Source organism: Barbus barbus (genome assembly GCF_936440315.1).
Source record: "Barbus barbus genome assembly, chromosome: 35".
NCBI classification, from domain to species: Eukaryota; Metazoa; Chordata; class Actinopteri; order Cypriniformes; family Cyprinidae; genus Barbus; species Barbus barbus.
This window is the reverse complement of record NC_136763.1, coordinates 8470312-8488759: the sequence shown is the minus strand read 5'-3', so window position 1 is coordinate 8488759 and position 18448 is coordinate 8470312. Positions and strand designations below refer to the sequence as shown.

Genomic DNA, 18448 nt, shown 5'->3' with positions numbered 1-18448 from the left:
GCTATTGAGTGGAAGGGAAGCAAAAAAGCCCATGTTTGCTTCCCTCAAGTCACAAAAAGCAGTCACCATGGTGATAATGGAAGAACTATAAAGGAAGGACAGGATAGTAAAGAGAGGGAACAAGAGATGGGCGGAGAGTCTTTCAGTGGAAGCAGCTGTATCTCTTGTATGTGATGATTAAGACCTCTGTCTCCTGCGGTGGGGACAGTCAGGGCAGCAGCCCACAGGCCCAATGCACCATGGGTAGGATAAGGAGGGCCGATCCTGTGGTGTAATGACCTGCTGCTGCTGACCGTGTCAGTTTCCTGCTGGTCATGTTTGTGTCCTGGCTGCAAGAATCAACAATTCCTGTTAAGAAAATAAAAATGTATATGTAGGGAACAGAGTGTACAATAAATTGAACACAAGAAAAACTCAAACCTTTACCCGGAAAGAAAAAGACTTCTAATGGATGTATATAATGGCAGCTACAATAACGAATAGACACAGAACACTCGTTTGTCTGATCAGAGTGAGTTGTCTGAAGTTGGTCAGAATCAGCATGCTGCAGGTCTCGATGAAAAACAAGAAACATTTTGCTCTGCCCTTCCTCTCTTTTTGAGTTCCTCTCATCCTCTCTGTGTGTATGTCCTGTTGGTTGCACATTCAAAGCGGCCAGCACTTTCCCTTAGGTCTTAAATATATTTTGATCCCCCCCCCCCTGTGTGGAAAGCACCACAGAAGCTGCAGTCTATGAAATACAGACACACACAACCACATAAACTGCACAGCACATCACACACTTGAGGTGGAACATTTAACACTTTAAAATATTAGGCTAGTTGTGTGGACAAGAGTTGGGTAGATTACTTAGAAACTGTAATCCATTACTGCATGACAATTTTAGTAACAATCCATTACATTATACATTTTAGGTAATGTAATCATAATAATAGTACATGTCATTTTCTTCGGAAAGAAAATGACATGTACTACGGAACTCCTTAAAGGGAATAAATACAAGATGGGAGGAAAATATATATTTCAGTACTTTCTCTCGCAGTTTTATCATTGGGTAATACTGTATATAAAATTGCGGGCATCAGGGAGCCGCTATTATGCCTGGCATTGAAATGACTTTTGGTTGCACGATCGCTTTTTAGTTTTACTTTCACTTTCGAGATTTGCGATCGCACGTACTCTGTTTATACTATGGAGCGGCAGTACTTACTACACATTATACAAGATCAGATGCTTGTCAGTGGTGCTCAGGATTTGCAAATCATTCGTCGTCATTCCGCCAAAAAAAACCTACAGTCACTGATATTTAATGCTGTTGAATGTTTTGTTTGCTCTTTTTCAGAACTACCTCATATCTACTGAATAGCAAGATGTTAAACTTTTTTTATATTTTTTTTTAACAATTTTTTTTTTTTTGTGATCTGCAGATTGATTTTAAGTATGGAGAAAAAATCCGTAAATCAGGGATTTTTCTCTTAGGCTATATCGCCCAGCCTTAGCTTCATGAGTTGAATGAAAAGCTAATTGATTAAATCATAAAAATGGAAAATTAAAACAAGCCATTTTAGAGTAACATCAGTCAAAATAAAACATTTACCAAAAAAATTCAATATTTAATTTGTTTACCTACATGTCATGTGACCCTTAACCAGCCAACATGCAAATGTCATACTTAATTATTAAAAAATGTATTTGAAATCTCAGGGTACAGGGTACAAGTAAATATATTAGGTGAAAGATGTTCAGATGACAAAAAAAGTTTGGGAATGCCTGCATTGCATGTAAATAAGGAATGATGTGAATGTGTGTATTGTAAAATTGTGCATTCTTTGTGTGAATGTCCACAAAGCACTTTCTGAATGTATATAAGTGGTAGGCTATTTTAGAAAGGAACATTTGAAAGATGAAAGAGAGGAATTAAGGAAAATCAATAAGTTATGAATAATTTATTGTTATTGTGTGAATATGTATCCATGTAATCAATAAAAAAGTAACTGATTACGAATTTAAATTTTTGGAATCTGCATGATTACGTAATCCAAAACACATTGCCCAGCTCTGTGTGAGGAGTATGAATGCATATGAATACATCCCCACCATCAAAGGTAATTACAGAAATGATCTTGAATGGCTAAATGGCGGGTACAGAAAAGTGCAATGACTTAAAGAAAAATGCAAATGTAGGCTAAATCTTGACTGTACTTGATGTATTATAGCATCAGACAGTTTATCTTCCTTTAAGGGCTCTTTGCAATTGACCCTGATTTTGAAGCACCATATTCACCTTAAATTAATTTAACTGTGCACCACTACTAACCGTGACCTTGCAAACATATATTTAATACCTGTATATCACCCAGCCCTAATGTGCAAGATACTTTGGAAATGTAAAAATGTGTGGAAGCAAGCAAAAGCAATTTTTACCCTCTGCGTCTTCTGAGAAAGGAAATCAGAAAGATAAATCGCACATAAATCAATTTCCTCATTAACACGCCGTAGCTTCGAGAAACTCAAACAATGAGAAATGGGAAGGGTGTAAATGTTTTCTTATCTTGATTTGTGTCATATCTGGAAATGCACACACACACTCATCATAAACAGCATACTGGCTTAAAAATAGAAGAAAAAAATATCAGCCTCTGGTAGATATTTTTGTCAGAGGATATTAAATGTCAGTGGGAAGTATGGAGGTTTCCTGATTCTTGTTCTTGTTTTTTTTTCCGCTTTTGTACTTGTACTACTACTACTTCTGTCATTTATGTTCTATTAGCATTAAGTGGAAGTAGAAAGAATCTAACATTAGAAAAAAGATGCTGACTAACTTTGTTCATTTTGCAATATTTATTTGTGCATTTATTTTGTTTTTGTCTTTTATTGTTTTAGTATGAGTTTTGCCAACTAATTTCTTGTAATTGCAGTTTTGTTAAGTCAGTAATTAAACAGGCAGGACCCTTTGTGGAATTTGTTTGCCACTTCTAGGAGCTCTTAATCTCAAATTTGGCAAGCAGCAGACACTCATTTTGGCATGTTTCTTTGCAGGCTTCTCCAAAAGTAAAAACCTTTCAAACAAATAAAAGAAGTTTGAAGATGATGATCAATATTCAATAGTCTGAAAATGAGGGTAATCATTATTTGCAAGTCACAAAAATCTTTTCTTTTCAAAGCATACTAATTAGTAAGGTGTTTGTTGTTCGTTCATTGTGAATTTTTATACTCAAGCAGCACATACTCTCTTTGAAGGCAAGTCTGCTCTGCAGCCATCTTGGTATCGTCTCTGGGCAGCTTTTTCCAATCATGCAATTAAAGCACCAATCTGCTTGAATAGGGTAAAAATGAAAAAGTGTTTGACAATGTTAGTGACCATCTAATATTTTTTTCTGTTTTTCTCTTACAGGGTAGTTTGAGGAGCAGCAGTCAGATCTCTCCTCAGGAGTTTCTGAGTGAGCTGAAAGGAGGTGCCACCGATGAGAGATTGTTTGCTTGTTTGGACTCCCTCAGAGTGTCACTCACCAGCAACCCAGTCAGGTACTCACTCAATGAAACCTAAACAGTTTACAACATTACATTTCATATATATTAGTCATGCTTTTTGGCTTCAATTTTCCTGTTTCTCTCTGACTCTGTAATTTAGCAGGATATTTTAGCTTGTATTTTTTTTCTCTAGAAACTTGCTCAGGTTACACAAACACACTTTTCCTCTGGAAGGCATCCGCAAACTCTTACTCTCATCTAAAACTTGACAAGCCAGCTTGATATTGTAACTCGCTGAATACTTGAACAAACACTGATCTATCCAACCTAGCCATCTACCACATCTGACCTCCGACACTTGCCCGTCGGTGTGTAACTCAGCGGCGTGCCCTGTGATTTCAGACAAGAGCAACATTGCACGCTGGCATTCATTAATATGTATTATCGATTGCTGCGTCGCCCCAGGTTTTCCCTCCTACCTCTTAATTGTTTGATGCCGTTTGCGATGAGCTCTCCTGCTGTTCGCCTGCATTTGTACCACAAACATGACAGAGAGGCCTCTCCAGGAGGGTGAAGATGATAAACAATTTTTGAATAGTCTTTTTTTTTTTTTTTTTGTATAGGCTTTACTTTTTTTCTTTTTTTGTGACCATTAAAAGTACTCTATTTTAACAGCATAGTTTTAAGTGCAGTTCACAGAGAGACGCATGCTGCGGGCGATGGTTGGAAGTGTACAATGACAGGAGAAAAAGGTTGATATGAGAGGAAATGCGTATTTCATTCTCATGACTGTTGATGTCATTCTATTGTACTTGGATAAATGTTTTGTGGCTTTTATAGTTTTCTCAGACTTTTTATTGATCTTTCAAAAAATGTTAGAATATATTGAAGCCTGCACATTTCAAGTGACTAAATAATAATAATTATTTTTTTTAACTGTGCAATGCTAGGAGCTCCAGAATCATTTGCTTTGTAATCTTAGCACAGACTTGTAACAAGACATTGTTTAATTCGTTGTATAACGTGACCTTAGAAGCACCATGAGTGAGTTGCTTTAGGACACTCATTTTGTCTAGTGTCCTTTTCATCTGAAACATTTTCCTCATTCCAATCACAAAAAATCCAATAGATAAGTGGGTTAGAGTGTGCATGCAGATAAAGTTATTACAGGTGGTTAAATTTAATTTGTCAGACCGCACTAAGCAGTGTGTCTATTTCAAAGTGTATGGATGGAAAAATAAACCTTATCTGTGATGATGGAGGAGGAGAGAAAGGGAAAGTCGAGAGCATGTTTGAGCAGGAGAGTCTGTGTTAAACTGTTTTCATCAGCGCTGCATTCTTTATTGGCATAATTCATGAAATGTCATGATTTCTATTAGCACCCAAACGTCGTTCTGGCACATGCAGCTGTTCGTTATGGCCGTGAACATCACGGACGGAATGATCCACAATCGGAGAGCAATGGCTGACCTTGTGTGGAGAGTGTAGCCTGAACATTACTCACACCTGGCACCTTATCATTTGTTCCTGTGCAAGGTTAAAACTTCTCCAAACAATTCAATCTTTTTTTAATTTGTGTTTTTGCCATTGTCTCGCTTAGGGATGACGATCGATTAATTGTCGATAAGCGATGTAATCGATAAAAGCTATCGATGGTCAATTAAGCAGTTTCATTTTGGGGCGTGTGTGGCTCATGCGCAAAACACGTGCAAACGTCTGTGAGTGACTGTGAAGGGGCTGGATCTTACACGAAAATAATTTACTAATGTACAAACTACGCTTTTAATGTGATCCAAACGTTAAAAGTACATTAAAACCGATACAATACAACAGGGGTTCTCAACCTTTTGCAAGCTGGGCCCCCCCAAAGCTGGTTCATTGCAGTTGGGGCCCCAGTGCCCCCCACCCCCACATCCCAAACATCACCTTGCATAGATAGATAGATAGCCCTAGGCTATTATTTTTAGGCCCACATTATTATTATTATTATTATTATTATCATCAGTAGCGGTAGGTAGGCCTATTATCATTACTATAACTATTGTTATAATTGGCAGTAGCACCAGACTTCTAATGTGAGCTTACAGACATTATTATTATGAGTAGTAGTAGGCCTATCATCATTACTAATGTGAGACCTGAGCCTGCTTTGCCTTGCAAAGATCCTCAATTCTTGGCTCAATGTTTGATAAACATAGCCTCAAATCATCCTCGATTTGTGCACGATTGCGGTATTTCGTTTTGAGTGCAGTAATTTTTGAGAATCCTGCCTCACACAAATATGTCGACGCGAAAGGAAGGAGAATCTTAAAGGCGACGTCACAGTTCAGGATATTCCTGCATCAATGCTGCCCAGAATGACGAAAGAGTGCAGGAGCTAAAGAGTTCCTTCAGTCTACTGTCACTCTTCAGCTCAATAAGCTGTTCCTGCATATCAATTGATAGCTCGTTTGCTGTGCACACAAACGGATCTCGAACCCACGCAAAAGAGCGATAATCCTCTTTAAAGTACGTCGCAAATTGTTTTCTCATTGCTGACAGGTGCTCAGACGCTGATTGAAATAGGGAGGAGAAATCGTGTGACGTGCCTGCATCAGTGATAAAGTCTGCAAGGCTGGGGAACATGTCGCAGTTCCCTCGACTGATGCGGCCATGCCAGAGGTCTAGTTTTTGTGTGAAGGCATGCACTTTGTCTGCAAGGAGCAAAATATGAGTTTCGTGGCCTTGCAAAGACAGGTTGAGGCCGTTCAAGCGGTCAAATATATCGACCAAATAGGACAGAGACGCAAGCCACATAGTGTCATCCAGATGCTTCGCCAGATCTGATTTGATTTCTGTCAAAAATCACTTCACCTCCTCTCGCAGCTCATACAACCGCTGTAACACCCGCCCCCTGGAGAGCCAGCGAACTTCAGTGTGCAGAAGCAGCTGTTCATGCTCTGACCCCATCTCCTGGCAGAGGACTCCAAACAAGCGAGTGTTTAGCGGCCGTGATTTGATGAGATTTATAATTTTCACGGATTGGTTCAGCACGGAGTCAAAAAGAACCGGCATTGTTTTAGCAGCTAGTGCTTCGCGATGAACCATGCAATGTGTCCATTTCACAAGTGGAGCTACTTGCTGAACGCGAGCAGCTAGGCCAAGCTCACGCCCGTCATTGCCTGCGCACCATCCGTGCATAGGCCAACGCATCGGTCCCAAGCCAAACCATTTTCACGGATAAAAATATCAAGGACATTGAAAATGGCTACTCTTGTAGTGTGCGACTGAAGAGGCCGGCAAAACAGGACATCCTCCTCAATTGCCTTGTCACGCAGATACCTGACATAGGTGAGGAGCTGTGCCTGCCCAGCAATATCAGTGGATTCGTCCAGCTGCAGCGCGTAGTAAGGACTCTTTTTTACGAACTCTATCAGTTGCTCTCTGATATCATTGGACATGTCTATAATTCTCCTAGCGACTGTGTCATTGGACAGCGGTACTGCACCGAGTTTGGCTGCTGCGCTATCGCCTATCATTATTCTGCACATGTCTTGCGCTGCCGGCAAAATGAGAGTCTCGGCGATTGTATGCGGTTTACCCAGTTTACCGATTCTTTTGGCCACTACATACGATGCCTCCAAACACTGTTTAGACACAGTGCTGTGCACTGAAATGGTTGCCTGTTGCTGATGGAGGCCATCAAGCTTTCTTTTAAAATATTCAGCCGGTTTATTTTTAATGCCAGCATGCTTTGTTTCGAGGTGCCTTTTTAATTTGCAGGGCTTCATACTGTCGTTTGCCAGCACCTCGGCACACACGACACACTGAGGTCTCAGATCAGCCATGACTGTAAACCCAAACTGCAGGTATGCTTCATCGTACCTTCGAAGCTTTTTTGCAGCTGGTGGTGCGTCGGTTGGCTTGTTGGTCCTCACAAGAAATTTCTCTATTTTTGTTATGTGTTTTCAATAAAGTTTAGGCAATATGTAACTGTGTGTGTGGCTATGTTGAGAGACGTATCAGGGGCTAATCAGTAGGGACTTAGGCATGATCTTTAATTAAACCAACAAAATAATTATTTTGCAGACAATTCAGATTTTATTTTAATACTTAACGATTGTAGTGTGTGTGTGTGTGTCTTAGTCGCGTGGGTAGTTTTAGCGAAGTGTAGCTACTGCCTAGCAGTTAAAAAAATTACTGGCTAGGGCTGAGATTTGATCTAAACTTTAACAAGTTTGTGTTATAATCAGTGCTTGAAGTGGGGGAAAAAGGTGGCGGTACTCTCTTTGCATTGGCAAATCATTAAATTTTTACAGTGAAAAACAAAACTTGGAGATATTGCTGTTACAACAATTTATTGTTATTTATTTATTAACAACATAAATGTATTTAAACATGTTTGTGTGTGCGTGGCTGCGAGCGTGCGTGTATTTCACAAAAACTAAAGGAAAGCTTTAACTGTAGCCTATATTCTGACTAGTTTATTCGTTTTATTTATATATATATATATATATATATATATATATATATATATATATATATATATATATATATATATATATATATATATATATATATATAAATAAAACTAAATACGACCTCACGTTTTATACGTTTGCAGCCTCTGCAACTTCCGTCCGTCGTAAAAATTAATTCGGATGGTTCGATTTTCTGCATTTTTCGCATCCATAGCAAATATTTTGAGGGGTGTTTTTGACAATTGAGAGCCACCAAATGACGAATATGAAAAAACGAATACGACAGTTTTGGACTCAGTCAGGGTGCAAGGACCTTAAACTTTTGAGGCTTGCGCAGCTTCTCGAGGAGAAATCAAACAAATGAGCGCCATTTTCTAAAGTCTATGAGCGCAGCACACACAAATAAACTAAATTGACATACTGCAGTTTAATTTCAAAATGTGGTGTTTTTATATTTATAACATTTGAATACAGTTCAGCAACATACATCACACGACCTGACGACCAAGAGAGCTGATAATTTACCATCACCTCACGATTGAAAATATGACACTGATTTCATATGACAGTTTAACAAACAAGTTAATAATATTAAGTCACTTACATTTTTGATGAAATAATGACTGTTTTGGTCTATTTTAGCAGCGACAATAGATCCGATGAATCCAAACAAAGATCACAGCATAGCGCATCTCACAGCAACACTCAGTCGTGTTTTGAATGATTCAGTGTTTTGAACGAATCGGTTGAGTCAAAGATTCAATGACCCATGCACAAACATCTGTCTCATTCTTGATGAATCGGCCGTTTGAACGAATCGTTTGAATGAACGACTCAATGACTCACTTAATAAAACCGCTTATCACCTGCATTTGCGCTCACTATCGACAAACCAATCAAATTTGTCCAAAACGCTTTTTTTTTTAAAATCAGTCCAAACACATTTTAATTTTTATTCAGGAGTTATGTATATACAAAACTATAACTTTTTATGACAGTAGTTTAGTGATAAAAAAAAATTAGCAAATTTTTTTTGTTTGTTTTTTTTCCTCCCATCCTGTAGCCTACTCGCGGTCCCCGCGACGCCCCACCGGTTGAGAACCACTGCAATACAAAGTCATGTTCAATTATAATTTCCCTAGATAGTTGTTGCATATCGGGCACTTCGCTTTGACAGGGCTGCGCACACGCGAGCAGGACAGATAGGCTACTATAGGCTATTCATTCATACAACTTGTTAATTCGTTCCTACAACATATTAATTTGTGGCCACTGTCCAGGTTTCATTAATTTGTTCCCTAGAAAACCAATGAATTTAAATGCGGGAGCAATTTAAGTCATAGTAACGAATTCTTAATTCATGGCCACGAAATCTTTAATTTCCCCCCACATGTTTATCACAGTAAGAGATGCGATTAAAACAACAATAAAATAAACCTGCGAATCTAGAGGGTGAGACGGTGAGGATTTGGGAAAAGAAGCAATAAAAAAATATTAAATTCGTGACCATCTGGCAGAACAGCCGTGTATGGCTTGATTTAAATGTATGCGCTCGAACGGTATGAATCCAAAAGCATGGTCGCGATGTAACATTTGCCTGCTAACCAATTATTTCTCTTATTGACAAAGCTTTGTACCTCACTTTTGTCATAATACTCGCATTAAAATGTTTCAAATGGGTTTTGCCGTTGCAACGCCGATGGTTTTGGAAACGGATCACTGACCGCACGTCACAGCCCCACGCGCCATACTTGCGTTTGGGATCATTTTATTTTAAATCCCGATAATGTCAATTGCAAACATTGCGATAATGTTTTAGAATAATGAGCACCATGAAACCATTTAAAAAGGCGCATTCAGCGATCTCCGTGACCAATATGAAACAGCCCACAAAGTATAATGATCCCGTGCGTAACTACGGCGTGCTCTCTTCATTTTATCAAATGATCATAATCATACATTCATTTTACAATCCTGCTACTAGCCTTTTATTTATACTAAAAACCCCTTTCATTCGGGTGAGGAAGCTGGCGTTTTGAGTGGCATTTGCACATCCTGTCATGCCGGTGGCTATATACTGCATTAGACGCATAATGCAGAATTAAGGTTAACGATTAATCGATTAATTGATTGTTAATTTAAACGACGGTCGATTGTGGAAATTATCGAAAATTGACATCCCTACTCTCGCTACAGTATGACACAAAGTTGTTTTATTTGGCTATGCTGATGAAAGCCTGCAGTGTTGTATTTTTATAGGTCACTGTTGTGGGATGAATAAAGCCAAGATAAGGATAGTAAGCAAAGACTAGAGTAAAAGTTCCTAAAAAGGTTAATTGAGTGCAAATGTTCAACATTTAGAAACTCAGTGTTTTTTTTGTTCATTAAGACTAGATTAGCATGTATTTTAGGTTGTGAGGACCTTGATGATTATTTCACAGTGGGGGTGGGAATGTAGAGAGTAATTCTTCTAATAGACGACATGACTGATCCATGTAGCCTCATTACTGTGAACTTCTCTAGCTTCCACATGCTTTGCAATAAGAAGCAAGAGAGAAGGCCATGACAATTCCCTAACGAAAATGGACATATGGTATTTTATCATAACTAGGATCCCCACAGGTCCCTCTCAGCGATTCCCAGTTGGAACGTCTGGATGTTGATATTCACATGCAGTCAAGGCTGATATTGGCCCACATTGGAAGTTATTTTACCATTATGACAGTTTCTTATTTTCTTCTTTTCCTTAGAGGCTGAGAAATATGGCCTCATTTCAAGATAGGTTGTTGCTTCCTATTATTAATTTTGGCCAAGAGATGCGCAGTAAATTGGCGCCCATATTGGCATTAGTCGCTATTAATAGTGTTAAAATTGTTGGCATCAGTCTGCCAACAAGTTTTTTTTTTCTCCAAATTTTATGCCAAAATTACTAGATCGAAGCTTTACTTTGAACACTTTAAAAGGAAAATGGGTTAGATTCAATTTGTAAACATTATTTAATGCATTAGGTGTCGTAAATTAGCATTACACACACTCACACACAGATACATGTATACAAATAATGATCAAATCTGTTGTTTGTGCTAAATACAGTGCTCTATGGAGGCCTGAAATTCCACCAACTAAATACAAAACTTTTTTTTTTTTTTTAAGATCCTATCAACTGCTTACATTTTTCTAAAGCAAAAATTGGACTGGTGTGATCGAGAGAAGGTAGCGTTTCATCCCATCAGAGTCAAACTGAGCATTTAACCTGCACCCACAAAGGTGACGATTGTACCTGCCAATGTTTGATTCTGTTAGCTGACGTACAAGGTCCTTCATGTCAACAGAATGAGATGTTATACTCTGGGGAATCCACTCAGACTTCACCAAGGATAAAAAACATCACACATGGTGTTTTTAATCAGTTCTACTATTGTTTTCTTCAGAGTTCATTTTGATATCTGGGATTCTTTGTAGCGATGGATTAAACCCATCAATCATAGTGATTTAAGCTGAATGCTGATGACATTTTGATAAATACTCTGTTTTATGTATCATCCTGTTTGCTGTTTTACTTGTCGAGTTTAGACAGTTCTATCCATTTAGACAGTTCTAAGTTCAGTTTTAATTTCATATAGATATTCTGTTGGCAGTAGGATGATATGAGCACAGTTTTGTGTTTTCTGTGTGTGTGGTAAAGTTGGTAAAGATGAGCTTGATGAGTTTTGTGATCTTGTGGGTGAGGATGGCCATCCTTTGCTTGGCTGGCGTTTTATTTGTACTGCCATTCTCTCTCCTCCTCACATGGGGCATGAACACCAAGGATATGTAGGGGCGTAATTTATACCCATACTTCCTCTTCTGCTCAGGTGAGGTGTCTGATTGGACGAGTGAGTGATGTGTCCATTACCTGTGAGCGCCATTGTGAGTGACATTGATTTTCACTCCTCCTTCACTCCTTTTTTTTTTTTTTTGTGTCAGTTCAGAAGTTCATCCTTCCATCACAGCAGAATGCTAAATGATTTTGAAAAGACACATGTTCTGATTTAGCAGGCCTTATCGTGCTCCACTGACTGTGACTGGTTAAATATTGAACGGGATGACCTAAACGAGGACAGGGCATAGTGGAAGGATGGTTATCGTTTCCTTTCTTATGGCTACTCCTTTAACAGGATTATCATCTTGAATATCTGCCATCTCAACTAAAACAATAGAATATACAAAAACATCTCACATTTTATTGTGAACTATCGAGAAATTCTTGAAGTCATTGTATCTTTGCCCATCACATCACACTTGCTTTATTATAAAACCTAGTGAGATGACTAAGGCAGCTGCTATGAACCATTTAAGTGACTGGTTTGGAACGTTCTTCATAGGTGGCAGCCTCAAAATGCTGTCTATGTACACTCACTAGGTTTTGAAACAGCTATTGATATCACATAAAAATCACAGTTCTTCCGTGTACAGCCATCAGCACTTTTCATCCTCTCTCTCTTTCTTGCTCTCTCTCTCTCTGTCTCTCACCCCTTTTGCTCTTTTTTTCTCCTATTTATCCCACTGTCAACTCTGGACAGATGTGCTCTTGTCCCAACATGTGTGGGGAGATGGAATAAAAAGCATGTAATTTCCCTTGGGTCCAATAAAATGGTCTGCCAGTTCTCCTGAAAAAAAAAAAAAAAAAGTTTCTGCCCAAGTTATTTCAGAAAGAGAAAGTGTTTCTTTTGTGACTTGCCCACTCTGTCACTTCTTTTTCTGTTTCCTCTTTCTCTCTGCCATGTTTCCGAAAGACCCGTTAGTTTTTCTCTCTATGATGGCTGAAAATGTGCAAGACACTTTGATGTAAGGGAAGGATAGGGAGAGAAACAGGCTTGAGAAGAGTGGCAGCGAGTGAAAAACAGCAGGATGAAAATAAGGGAAGTTGTCTACAAATTTATTTTGAATATCGACAAGTGCTTTTTCTGCGCGAGAAAGGTGAAAATATATTTTAAAAAAAATTAAACCAAAAAATATTTAAAGATGCAAAAATGTAGGTAAACTTGCATATCCTTGCAGGTCTTCTGATGAGAAAAAACAGTTGATTCAGCTTGATAATCAGAATTTTTTGGTTTCTTCAAAACATTGATTTTGCTGTGCAACTAATGGCCCTTCAAACCATTTTAAGCTCATTATATATCAGGAACCCTTCTGGTCATTAATGTGCATCCACATTATTCGGTGCTGTTAGCAGTGTGTGAGACTGTCTTACTCCACTTTTTTGGGGGGTGAAAAAACATCTAGTGAAAGCTAATTTTACTTATAAACATAAATTTTAACCAATGCTTTCCATAGGCTGTGTGTTTTACGTCTTAAGGTGTCATAGTTTAAATATTGATTGATGTAGGGCCAGTCCCTGAGGGTCAAATTTAATAGAATTTACAGGCTTCCCACAGCCCTAGAATACCAGGGAATTTCAAAAGTGTGATTTCCAGGCTTGGAAAAGTCAGAGAAATGTATAAATTCTTAAAAGGTCATGTAAAAGTCATTGAAACTTTTATAGTCAATATAAACTTTTCTAGCTACACTACTGTTCAAAGGTTTGGAGTTTTTTTGTTTTTGAAAAGTCTCATCAAAAACTGCTTTCATTTGATCAAAATACAGTAAAAACAGTTATATTGTGAAATATTATTACAATTTAAAGTGCCCCTATTATGGGTTATGAAAGGTTCATATTTTGGTTTTGGGACTCTCCAACAACAGGTTGACATGCATGCAAGGTCAAAAAAAAACTTTCATTGTCTTGTATGCATTTATTTTTACCTTATTTGCTCAATGACTCCCAAACGATTCACTCAATGATTCATTTTTCCAAACACCTCCTTTGCGTGACGCTAATCTACATTGATTGGTCCGATTGATTAATTTGTTTTCGGTTTCATCATGCCCGTAATACCTGTTTATCAGAAGCGCTTGTGATGGCAGTGCTGCTTTGTGTACAGCCATTACAGCTATTTTTACCTCTCCAAAAGAGACACCTAGTGGCAAAGAATGAATTTGCATTTTCAATTTCAATTTTCCCAGGTCTGCGTGCACAAGTGGGCGGGTAATATGCTAACGGCGGCAACATGAAATGGCTTGGGATTCGTTTTAAAAATGACTCGTTTAAATGATTCAGTCAACTTTTTTATTTATTTTATTTTTATTTTTTTTATATGAGAGACACAATAACTTTATACATGGTGCACTTTCAGATTTAAAATGCTGCAGGGTGTTTTATTCACTTAGAGCTGTGTTGCATGAACTGCATGAAAGGTTATTTTCAAAAATCCATAATAGGGGCACTTTAAAATAACTTTTATATTTGAATATATTGTAAAATGTAATTTATTTCTGTGATGGCAAAGCTGAATTTTTATCAGGCATTACTTCAGTCTTCAGTGTCACATGATCCTTCAGAAATCATTCTAATATGCTAAATTTATGCTAAAGTAATTTTTCATATTATTTTCAATGTTGAAAACTGCTATACTGCTTAATATTTTTGTAAGGTGACACATTTTTGAATCAGAATTCACCAATTAATTAAATAGAATGTTTGAAATAACAGCATAAAGATTGAGGCATGAACAAAGCATGTAAATTCATTGATCAACCCTGAATTTAACATGTGTTTGCATGTGTGCACCAGGCAATCAAGATTTGAAGGTTTTTTTGAGTTGCCATCAGATCTCTGCACTTTTGCCCTTCTCTCGTCAAAACTGGTTTGATTGCAAAACTGTGCAGAGTAAAACCAAGTTGCAGCGTGATACAACATGGCCTCATCACACAGGCTTTTCCTCATTCATGCTGTCACTAACTGTTTGTCTAATAGCCCCTTACAGAGTCTCACTTGGTTGTGTGGAGATTGCCCTCCTTTAGTTTCGTTCCAGTGCCTCCTCTCTGCATACAGTGACTTCGTTCTGGATGTAGACTGTACTGGTCAGAGCACTTGCTGGAAACATCGGTTCTGTCTCCAGTGAGTGTGTTTAGCTGTGCTGTTGCAGCTGAAGGCAGTGTGTTGGCTCAGAGACTGTCACTCTCCACAGAGCTCACCGTGCCCGTGGTTTCCCCCCAGAGACACAATGCTCGTGCTTTTCTCTCCAGCATTGGCCTGTGGTTCAGCCGGTCATGCCCCATCAAACTGTCCTCCATAGAGGAGACAGAGCACACTCTGTCGGTAGAGCGCTTACCTATAAATCATCACTGAAGTCACTGGTTTTGTAGTTATTTGAATTTTTTCTTAATGTATGCTCTCGTTCTAAACATTTCTGTTTCTGTTGTTTTGGATATTCAAAGAATCCTGAAAAAATGTAGTTCTTCCACAAATAATAAGCAGCCCAACCTTTTTCAAAATTGATAATAAGAAATGTTTTTAAGCAGCAAATCAGCATATTATAATGATTTCTGAAGGATCATTTGACAAACTGGAGTAGTAGTTGCCGAAAATTCTGCTTCGCCTTCATAGAAATCAAATACAATGTAAAATACATTAACATAGAAAACAGTTATTTTAATCTTTAATAATATTTCACAATATTATCAGTTTTACTATATATTGTTTAAATGCATTCATCCATGGTGAACACGAGACTTAAAAAAAAAAGTTTCTTAATTTAGATGTGAGTGAAGTGAAGTGACATACTGCCAAGTCTGGTGACCCATACTCGGAATTCGTGCTCTGCATTTAACCCATCCAACATGCACACACACACACCGTGAACACACACCCAGAGCAGTGGGCAGCCATTTATGCTGCAGCGCCCGGGGAGCAGTTGGGAGTTCGGTGTCTTGCTCAAGGGCATCTCAGTCGTGGTATTGAGGGTGGAGAGAGCGCTGGACATTCACTCCCCCCACCTACAATCCCTGCCGGCCCGAGACTCGAACCCGCAACCTTTGGATTACGAGTCTGACTCTCTAACCATTAGGCCACGACTTTATGAAGTGTAATTTATTTTCAGAGAATCTATCGGTTTCTGTGGTTCTTTTTGTTTTTTTTGATGCAAACACCTTCCTCATAAAACTCATCCCAAATATTATAGTTAATCCATAAGTGGTGCATAAATAAACATTATTTTCATCCACATTAAAGTTCTGTCATTATTTACTCACCCTCACATTTTTCCAAAAATGTATACCTTTTTTCGGTAACACTTTAGAATAGGGAACACTTATTTACTATTAACTGACTTTTCCCTCAACAAATTCCTAATTTGCTGCTTATTAATAGTTAGTAAGGTAGTTGTTAAGTTTAGGTATTGGGTAGGATTAGGGATGTAGAATAAGGTAATATAGAATAAGGCATTAATGTGTGCTTAATTGGTACTAATACATGACTAATATTCTAGTAATATGCATGCTAATGTCCAACTAGTTAAGAGACCCTAAAATAAAGTGTTATCCTTTTTTCTTCTTTGGAATATAGCACTTGTAATACATGGAATATAGCTCACAAGTCACATGCACTGCATTTATAATGTTTTTTGGTCTTTTTTTGGAGCTTGAACAGCCTTATTTTTGTCCCTTTGCAATCAGCGAAAGAAAGTGAAAGTCACATGGGTTTGAATGCCATGAGGGTGAGTAAATGATGACAGAATTTGGTAACACTTTATTTTAGGGTCTCTTAACTTGCTTGTTAGCATGCATATTACTAGAATATTAGCTATTTATTAGTAGTAATTGAGCACATATTAATGCCTTATTCTACATGACCTTATTCTACATCCCTAATCCTACCCAACACCTAAACTTAACAAATACCTTAATATTATTATTAGCCAGCAAATTAGCAATTTATTGTGGGAAAACTCAGTTAATAGTGAATAAGTGTTACTCAGAATTTTTCAGTTTTCTTCATTTCATTGTATTACATTTAGTCTAAATTATAAAAAATGTCTAAATTAATTCTCTGACTGACAAGCAATTATCAAGGCAGCATTTTCTTTGCTTCCAGAAAGTATATGTTTGTCTGTGCTGTTCATTTTTCTTCAGCTTATCAGTTGTTTATTTCCATTCTCTCAATTTTCTCACCCCTCGCGACCCATTTCTGCTTGTGAATGCAGATCCCACACCTCCTCCTCTTAGGGGTCAGCCAATCTCTCACTCCTGATTTGGACTTGCAGCTTTTGTTTTGACTTGTGCAGGTTTTTTTGTTGCATCTATTATCAGGTTTTTCCTTTTCTTTCTGTCTCATCCTCGTCCTCACACTTTCTCTTGTTGCACGAGTTGCCCAAAGTAATTCCCACTTCTGTCGAATGAGGACTCGCACCCACAAACCTCACCTGCCCCCCTCCGAAAATCAAACCCATGCCACAGGCGTAGTCGTACAACCTTGTCCTCTTACTTTCTCTTGCTGAGCTGAGGTGTTTGTGTAGGGGACATAATTGTGTTAAATGAAGGTGATAAATGGTGCTGACAAACAGGTGGAAATTGGTTTTAGATATTGTATTAAAACTGACCTTCAGGTTTAAGGCTTTAGATTTGTTATTTTGTCAGACACACAATAGCAAGTGACTTCGTGAGCCAAGTGGAGAGGTTCTGAGCCTTGGCTTTGTGACATCTTTTGGAGAGCGCAGCCAATAAAACGGTATCGGTTGGACACAGAGTTAGATCTGGCCTCTCTCCTGTAATATCTCTGCACTCTGATAATTCTTCTCTCTGCAGATCTTTCTTCCTATTCATCATCACTGACCACCACTTCATTCCATCTCTTTCTTGCAAATGCTCCTGGCATGTTTCCTTCATCTTTGTTGTTTGAATAAAATCTTTTCTTTTAATGTGAGGTCTGCATCAACCAGCGTAAATGACTTTTGCCTACCTTTTGTTTGCCCACCCATATAAAATGTATTTGTTGGTCTGATCGGAAGCAGTGAGATGTTTAAGCTGAAATGATTAATGATTTTAATTAAACAACTGATTGACAGAGATAGGGATACACAGAGATGAGAGAAATGAGAAGATAAGAGGAGAGAATGTCATCCAGATAGTCCCAGACAAATTAATGTAAAAATCCAGGCATAATTATCATAAAACAGTCTGGGTTGGATTTAGACATGACAGTCTGAGCTGTGGAGATCACTCTTTAGCGTCAGGACCTGAAATGAGACTAGACTGGATAAAAATATTGAGTTTCTGATTAATTGCAAACTTCCTGTAGACAACTTAATAACGAAAGAGTCTTAACTTCTTTTCATGAATAGTTGCAAAAGACAAGTTACGTGCTGTATAATTTACACCATTAAAGTGCAGTCATATTTGTACAAGGAAATTCCATGGGAAAAATGCAGCCATCTCAATAGTAAAGTGCAGTTTGGAGTTGCACATGACGATACGCTGGTAGACACGATTAACCCGTAGAGATTTTGGACTATTGTCTCTCTTGCATTTACATGTTGTAGGAACAATTCTTTCAACACACACACACAATTTCCAGACCGCTTGACGCCTCCTGGACGGCCCTCCCTTAAATCTCCTGAGACCAGAAAAACATATATTTTTGGTTTTTGAGAGCCCTTGTC

At 38.2% G+C, this 18448-nt stretch overlaps 1 protein-coding gene across 1 annotated transcript in view; it reads left to right on the top strand.

Annotated features, from left to right (window-relative positions):
• Window positions 1–18448, top strand: part of LOC306854705 (protein diaphanous homolog 3-like) — a 358785-nt gene that overhangs the window by 96675 nt on the left and 243662 nt on the right. Inside the window, exon 4 of the mRNA XM_079392921.1 lies at window positions 3395–3525. Coding sequence (XP_079249047.1) covers window positions 3395–3525 — 131 coding nt within the window. The remainder of the gene's footprint in view (window positions 1–3394; window positions 3526–18448) is intronic.